This window comes from Erpetoichthys calabaricus, chromosome 17 (genome assembly GCF_900747795.2).
Source record: "Erpetoichthys calabaricus chromosome 17, fErpCal1.3, whole genome shotgun sequence".
NCBI lineage: Eukaryota > Metazoa > Chordata > Cladistia > Polypteriformes > Polypteridae > Erpetoichthys > Erpetoichthys calabaricus.
The window spans coordinates 27395993-27403492 of NC_041410.2; the positions used below are offsets into that span (position 1 = coordinate 27395993).

General features: G+C 41.0%; 1 protein-coding gene across 1 annotated transcript in view; it reads left to right on the forward strand.

The window, feature by feature from the left end:
• gapdhs (glyceraldehyde-3-phosphate dehydrogenase, spermatogenic) overlaps positions 1–7500 on the forward strand; it is a 51976-nt gene that overhangs the window by 21926 nt on the left and 22550 nt on the right. The window contains exon 3 of the mRNA XM_028822953.2: positions 2750–2846. Within this exon, the coding sequence (XP_028678786.1) occupies positions 2750–2846 (97 nt within the window). The remainder of the gene's footprint in view (positions 1–2749; positions 2847–7500) is intronic.

A 7500-nucleotide genomic window follows, 5' to 3' on the forward strand; every position in this document is an offset into this window, starting at 1 on the left:
AAAATGGATCAAGGGATGGGTGAGAATGCTAGCCCAGAACAGTCTGTGAACATACAGTGCATCCGGAAAAGTATTCACAGCACATCCACTTTTTCCACATTTTGTTATGTTACAGCCTTATTCCAAAATGGATTAAATTCATTTTTTTCCTCAGAATTCTACACACAACACCCCATAATGACAACGTGAAAAAAGTTTACTTGAGGTTTTTGCAAATTTATTAAAAATAAAAAAACTGAGAAATCACCTGTACATAAGTATTCACAGCCTTTGCTCAATACTTTGTCGATGCACCTTTGGCAGCAATTACAGCCTCAAGTCTTTCTGAATATGATGCCACAAGCTTGGCACACCTATCCTTGGCCAGTTTCGCCCATTCCTCTTTGCAGCACCTCTCAAGCTCCATCAGGTTGGATGGGAAGTGTCGGTGCACAGCCATTTTAAGATCTCTCCAGAGATGTTCAATCAGATTCAAGTCTGGGCTCTGGCTGGGCCACTCAAGGACATTCACAGAGCTGTTCTGAAGCCACTCCTTTGATACCTTGGCTGTGTGCTTAGGGTCGTTGTCCTGCTGAAAGATGAACTGTCGCCCCAGTCTGAGGTCAAGAGCGCTCTGGAGCAGGTTTTCATCCAGGATGTCTCTGTACATTGCTGCAGTCATCTTTCCCTTTATCCTGACTAGTCTCCCAGTTCCTGCTGCTGAAAAACATCCCCACAGCATAATGCTGCCACCACCATGCTTCACTGTAGGGATGGTATTGGCCTGGTGATGAGCGGTACCTGGTTTCCTCCAAACGTGACGCCTGGCATTCACACGAAAGAGTTCAATCTTTGTCTCATCAGACCAGAGAATTTTCTTTCTCATGGTCTGAAAGTCCTTCAGGTGCCTTTTGGCAAACTCCAGGCGGGCTGCCATGTGCCTTTTACTAAGGAGTGGCTTCCGTCTGGCCACTCTACCATACAGGCCTGATTGGTGGATTGCTGCAGAGATGGTTGTCCTTCTGGAAGGTTCTCCTCTCTCCACAGAGGACCTCTGGAGCTCTGACAGAGTGACTATCGGGTTCTTGGTCACCTCCCTGACTAAGGCCCTTCTCCCCAATCGCTCAGTTTAGATGGCTGGCCAGCTCTAGGAAGAGTCCTGGTGGTTTTGAACTTCTTCCACTTACGGATGATGGAGGCCACTGCTCATTGGGACCTTCAAAGCAGCAGAAATTTTTCTGTAACCTTCCCCAGATTTGTGCCTCGAGACAATCCTGTCTCTGAGGTTTACAGACAATTCCTTTGACTTCATGCTTGGTTTGTGCTCTGACATGAACTGTCAACTGTGGGACCTTATATAGACAGGTGTGTGCCTTTCCAAATCATATCCAGTCAACTGAATTTACCACAGGTGGACTCCAGTTAAGCTGCAGAAACATCTCAAGGATGATCAGGGGAAACAGGATGCACCTGAGCTCAATTTTGAGCTTCATTGCAAAGGCTGTGAATGCTTATGCACATGTGCTTTCTCAATTCTTTTATTTTTAATAAATTTGCAAAAACCTCAAGTAAACTTTTTTCACGTTGTCATTATGGGGTGTTGTGTGTAGAATTCTGAGGAAAAAAATGAATTTAATCCATTTTGGAATAAGGCTGTAACATAACAAAATGTAGAAAAAGTGATGCGCTGTGAATACTTTCTGGATGCACTGTACCTCATTGTGAAAATGAAATAGAGATTATGGCTATATCATACAATTTGTCAATATTTTTTTAATTATGGCTAAAATATACAATTTGTCAATATTTTTTAAACAGATGAATGCAGACATATGTTACAAAATACTTATCTTATTTAAAACTAAATTTTAATAACTGTACATTATGCTTTCAGAATCTTTAATCATCTTGGTGCAGTATGCATGAAATTCTAAATTGTTTAAGGAATAGAGCCCTCTTATTTCTGTAAGAGATTAACCAACCTGTTCTTTGTTTACACATAACAAAACAACCAAAATAATTACAATGTCAGAAGATAATATGGTGGTACTGAAACCTTATTGCATAGAATCATAGAATGTCTCAACTGTCTTTAAGAAGACGGGCATATACTTCAGTCATGAAATATATTAAATGAAGGTGCTACAGTATATTTCACTGATTTTCCTTATATTCTGTCATAATGATAAATTCAGTGAGAAAATTACATGGGAATATTTTAAGTTATTCTGAAAGTAGGCCACACTTTAGTCCCAAAGCTGCATTACAGATAGAGGCCATCTGTGTTCAACATGGAACATTTACGCAGAATTACTTGAGTTAAGCAGTAACAGGTAAAACAAACCACACACCATTTAAGCACAGAGGCTTTTTCTCTCTTAGACTTGAGAGGATATCCCTTATTTCATACTTCTGATTTTGTTGTGCTTTGTTTTTAAGTTATTTTGTTTAGCTGTTCTTAATATTTTTGGCTCATTTGGATATGTTATATTATTTTGTGTTGTGTTTTTTGTTAGGGTGACGTTCAAAGCCACATAGGTTCCAAGAAAAAAGATTAAGAAAAATTTGCACTTTCTCATATCCATTTTTTTGAAAAATGTTAATTTAATATTTTCACAGATAAGGAGCACTGTTATTGGTCATATGCCTATATCGTAATTTGTTGGCAAAAACAGTTTTTGGAAACTGAATAGGTCCATCTACAAGGCATCAGAATTTTAACCTGATTCTTTCTTCTCTTTTCACTTTCTGCATGAATTTATTCTCTTAGATTTGGGCGCATTGGTCGCTTAGTTTTGAGAGCCTGTCTGGAGAAGGGAATAAAGGTGACAGCCGTAAATGACCCCTTCATTGACCTCAACTACATGGTATGTACATCTTCTAGCTAAGTGGATTACTAATCTGAGGAAAATGAATAGATATTGCTGTTTTAAAATGTAGTCCTTTTGGAAGCTGAGGTCACCTTCATAATTGTGTGTTTCACTTACGTACATGTTGATCAATCACTCAGACAGATTACACATATTCCGCTGTTTGCTTAAAACTTTGTCTATTTTAAACAAAAAACATAGTGACTTATAGGACAATAACTTTATTTATTTGTGTTACTGTGCGTTAATAGAGTCTATTAATTTGATATAAAGCTAAAGAGATTGTTAAGAGATTGTATAATAAAACATGCCATTTACTGTATGCTAGCCTTTACAAATTTACACACTGATGTCATCTTATTAGTACACCCTCACCTTTGTCAGGTGTGAAAGGTGAGACAGGCAGCATGTAGGCAGTTGCTTTTATTTAATGCGAGAGATAACAAATATATGGAACAAGTGAGTTAACAATGAGATTTAAAGCAGCACTTTATGGAAACACTGGTTAAATAGGAGATTAAAAGTTCAGGTGGACTGAGTGGCTTATTTTTTTGAATTCCTTCCTTAGGTAATATTGCATGTGGCTTTTGTTGTGGATTTTATTTTTAAAAGATCACTGAAGTCTGGTGTTTCCAAATAAGCTTCTTCTATTACAGCAGATCTGCAGAAGGACGGAAAGTGAACAGTATCGTTCTGGTATTCCAACTAGATAAAAGATTTCATAAAGATTATTTAGAAATAGATAAAATATACATATATATACAGTATTTTGCGCACTATAAGGCGCACTTAAAAGCCTTTAATTTTCTCAAAAATCCACGGTGCGCCTTTAAATTCGGTGCGCCTTATGTGTGCACTGAGTTCCAAAATCTGTAAAATGTTGTTGTGCATTTTAGTAAGCGCTCTGCTTGATTGACTGTCAGACCATTTCCTGCCGACATAGGGACGTAGTAATACGTACACTATGAACGCTGGCAGCGATAAACCAATTGCAGAACATTACGTAAAGCCACGTACACTTACCTCGCCACGCCTACGGCAGGTAGGTATATTGTACTACTGGTGCACTGCGAAACCACATTTGTTTGGCTAAGGACCCTGAAAATGGCATCAGAGAAGAGACATGCTTACGATGCACAATTCAAACTACAGGCTATCAGTTACGCGGTTGTAAATGGGAATAGAGCAGCAGCGAGAGAATTTAAAATCAATGAATCTATGGTTCGGAAGTGGAGGAAGCAGGAGAATGAATTGCGCCAAGTTAAAAAGACAAAAAAGAGTTTCCGCGGGAACAAGGCGAGGTGGCCAGAGTTGGAAGACCAACTTGAACAATGGATTCTTGAACAAAGAGCAGCCGGGAGAAGCGTCTCTACAGTCACCATTCGACTGAAGGCAATAACGATAGCACAAGACATGAAGCTCAAGCACTTTCAAGGAGGTCCGTCTTGGTGCTTTCGTTTTATGAAAAGGCGCCATCTCGCCATCTGCGCACGAACTACCGTGGCGCAGCAACTGCCAGCGGATTACAAAGAAAAGCTGACCATCTTCCGCACCTACTGCAGCAACAAGATTACCGACAAAAAAATCCAGCCCAACCACATCACCAACATGGACGAGGTCCCTCTCACTTTTGACATCCCCGTGAACCATACTGTGGAGAAAAAGGGAACCAGCACGGTATCCATACGCACCACGGGGCATGAGAAATCGGCTTTCACTGTTGTTCTTGGTTGCCACGGTAATGGACAGAAACTACCACCTATGGTCATTTTTAAGAGGAAGACGCTGCCAAAAGAAAAGTTTCCAGCCGGAGTCATCGTTAAGGCCAATCCAAAGGGCTGGATGGACGAGGAGAAAATGAGAGAGTGGCTGAGAGAGGTGTATGTGAAGAGACCGGGTGGGTTTTTTCCATGCATCACCGTCTTTGTTGATCTGCGACTCCATGCGTGCCCATATCACCGCTACTGTGAAAAAACAAGTGAAGCAAATGAATACGGAGCTTGCCATCATTCCAGGAGGATTAACAAAAGAACTCCAACCGCTGGACATCGGTGTAAACAGGGCGTTCAAAGTGAAGATGCGAGCGTCATGGGAGCGATGGATGAGAGACGGCGAACACACCTTTACTAAGACTGGAAGGCAGCGCCGGGTGAGTTACGCCACCATATGTGAATGGATGTGGATGCCTGGGCTAAGGTGTCTGCTTCGACTGTTGTCCGAGCTTACGCGAAAGCTGGAATCATTGCTGAACAGCCACCCGGCAACGAGACTGATTCCGACAATGACGAGAGGGAACCCGGCATGTTTGATGGCGAACTTGCCCATCTGTTCAATTCAGATACAGAAGGTGAGGACTTCGATGGATTTGTGACAACAAACTGATCAAAAAACAATGTGAGTGTATTTTTAAATACGTAGTAGAATAAGGTTTAACTAAACTCATTGTTTTGCTTCTGTTACCTTGTTTTTGCATGCGCCGAATAATACGGTGCGCCTTATGTATGGCTTAAGTACAGAAATAAGCCCCGCTATTGAGAGTGCGCCTTTCAATCCAGTGCGCCTTATGGTGCGCAAAATACTGTATATATATATATATATATATATATATATATATATATATACATACAGGTAAAATTCAGTTACAACGAATACATTTACAATGAAATTTTCATTACAGCGAAGTGTTTTTATGGTCCCGACAGCTTCCCCATATGACGCGAGTCTATAGAAATCTCGTTACTACAAAGTACATTCAGCAGATACTTTCGTTACAACGAAGTGCCCAAAAGACCTTGAAATGTCTGAATGAATCATCCACAGAGCAGTTAGTTCTGTGGCCGCAGCTCAGTTGTGCACAACAATCCCCCCAAACAGAAACACTGTAAATTTTTTTTTCTTTCTTTGAACTTTCCTCGTAGTTTTTTTTTTTTTTTTTTGCCTTTTTTTGTTTCCTGCGGTTTTCAGTGATACCTTTTGCTTATTGCTCGTCAACATTTGAAAAACATCCATTGGAATTTAACTCAATGTCACCCTCCTATAGAAACGGCAGACAAGAAAAAACGATAACAGTTTATATTAGAAAAAAGAAAACTTTACATTTTTTGCAGCTCTCGATTGTGGCAAAAAGAAAAAAGACGTTGCCAGTGAATTCGGAATTTCGCTATCGCTACTGACGCTGTCAACTTTCTTAAAAGACTGAGCAAAAAGAGAAGAAAAATCTCAGGTTGCAAACGTATGTGAACTGCTGCATTTGAAGACGTTGAAAAATCAGTTTTTATGTGGTTCAGTGATGCGCGTTCAAAAAACATTCCTATTAATGCGGCACTCATTCAAGAAAATGTCAGGTTTGTAAACTCTCTTGGGACCTCCCCCAACTAGACAGCACGCCGAAGAGCGTCCCGAAGTCCAAACTCCGCGTCTATGGAAGACTGTTTATCTGATGCTGGGGCAACATCCGGCTCAAAGCTGTGCAGTACTGCGTCTCTCAGCTATGCTGCGTCTCTCCGCCAAAGCAAACAGAAAAGATATCGATGGATGATACGCAAGGAACATTATAAATGCAGGTAACATGTAACTTGATCACTGATCTGCTGTGTCTGTGTATAGCAGAGTGGCAGATCACGCTACAATAAATAAGTGTGCCGTTCCTGTTTCAAGCTGAATAAAGCTGGTTTTGCTAAAGTACTGAGACTCCGCCTCGTGTTTTGGGGTGCAAGACAGGGACTTATAGCGTGACCCCGATCTTTTATGATTTGCTTCTGTGTTTCTTCACTGCAGCGCTATAAGCCTGTTGTTACCCTACCCGGCAACAAACAAACAAGCTTCAACAGACGTGGCAATCGCGCTTCAGGACGCACTTCAGCGTGTCGTTTCAGTTGGGTGGGGAGTAGGGGGGGTCTCAAAAGAGTTCAGAAACCTCACAATATGAAGAAAAAAAAGGATGATTCGGCTTCTGATTGATAACTGTGCTGCCCACAACATGCTTCCACATTTAGATAATGTTCGAGTTGAATTCCTCCCATCCAATTGCACGGCAGCGCTGCAGCCATTAAATTTGGGCATCATTCGCACCCTGAAAGTGTATTATCACAAGGTATTGTGAAAATATTTCTCGTCAGCATAACATAGGAGATTAAAATTAACTTGAAAGAAGCTATTGAAATGATTGCAAACGCGCAACTTAAAGAAAGCACTATAGCAACAAATACAGAATCTCATTACAACAAAATTTTCGTTACAACGAAATATTTTTTAGGTCCCTTGGAGTTCGTTGTAACGGAATTTTACCTATATATATATATATATATATATATATATATATATATATATATATATATTGTCACAATGTGGATGAAAGGCGTCAGGCAGGAGTGGGCTTACTTCTGGCCCCCCGGCTCAAGGCCTACATGTTGGGGTTCTCCCCATTGGACGAGAGGGTTGCTTCCCTGTGCCTTCGAGTTGGGGGAAGGACTCTGACTGTTGTTTGCGCTTATGCGCCGAAAGGCAGTTCAGAGTACCCAGCCTTCTTAAAGTCCCTGGAGGAAACACTGCGAAGTGCAGCTACTGGAGACTCTATCGTCCTGCTGGGAGACTTAAACACTCACATCGGCAACAACAGTGAAACCTGGAGAGGTGTGATTGGGAGGAATGG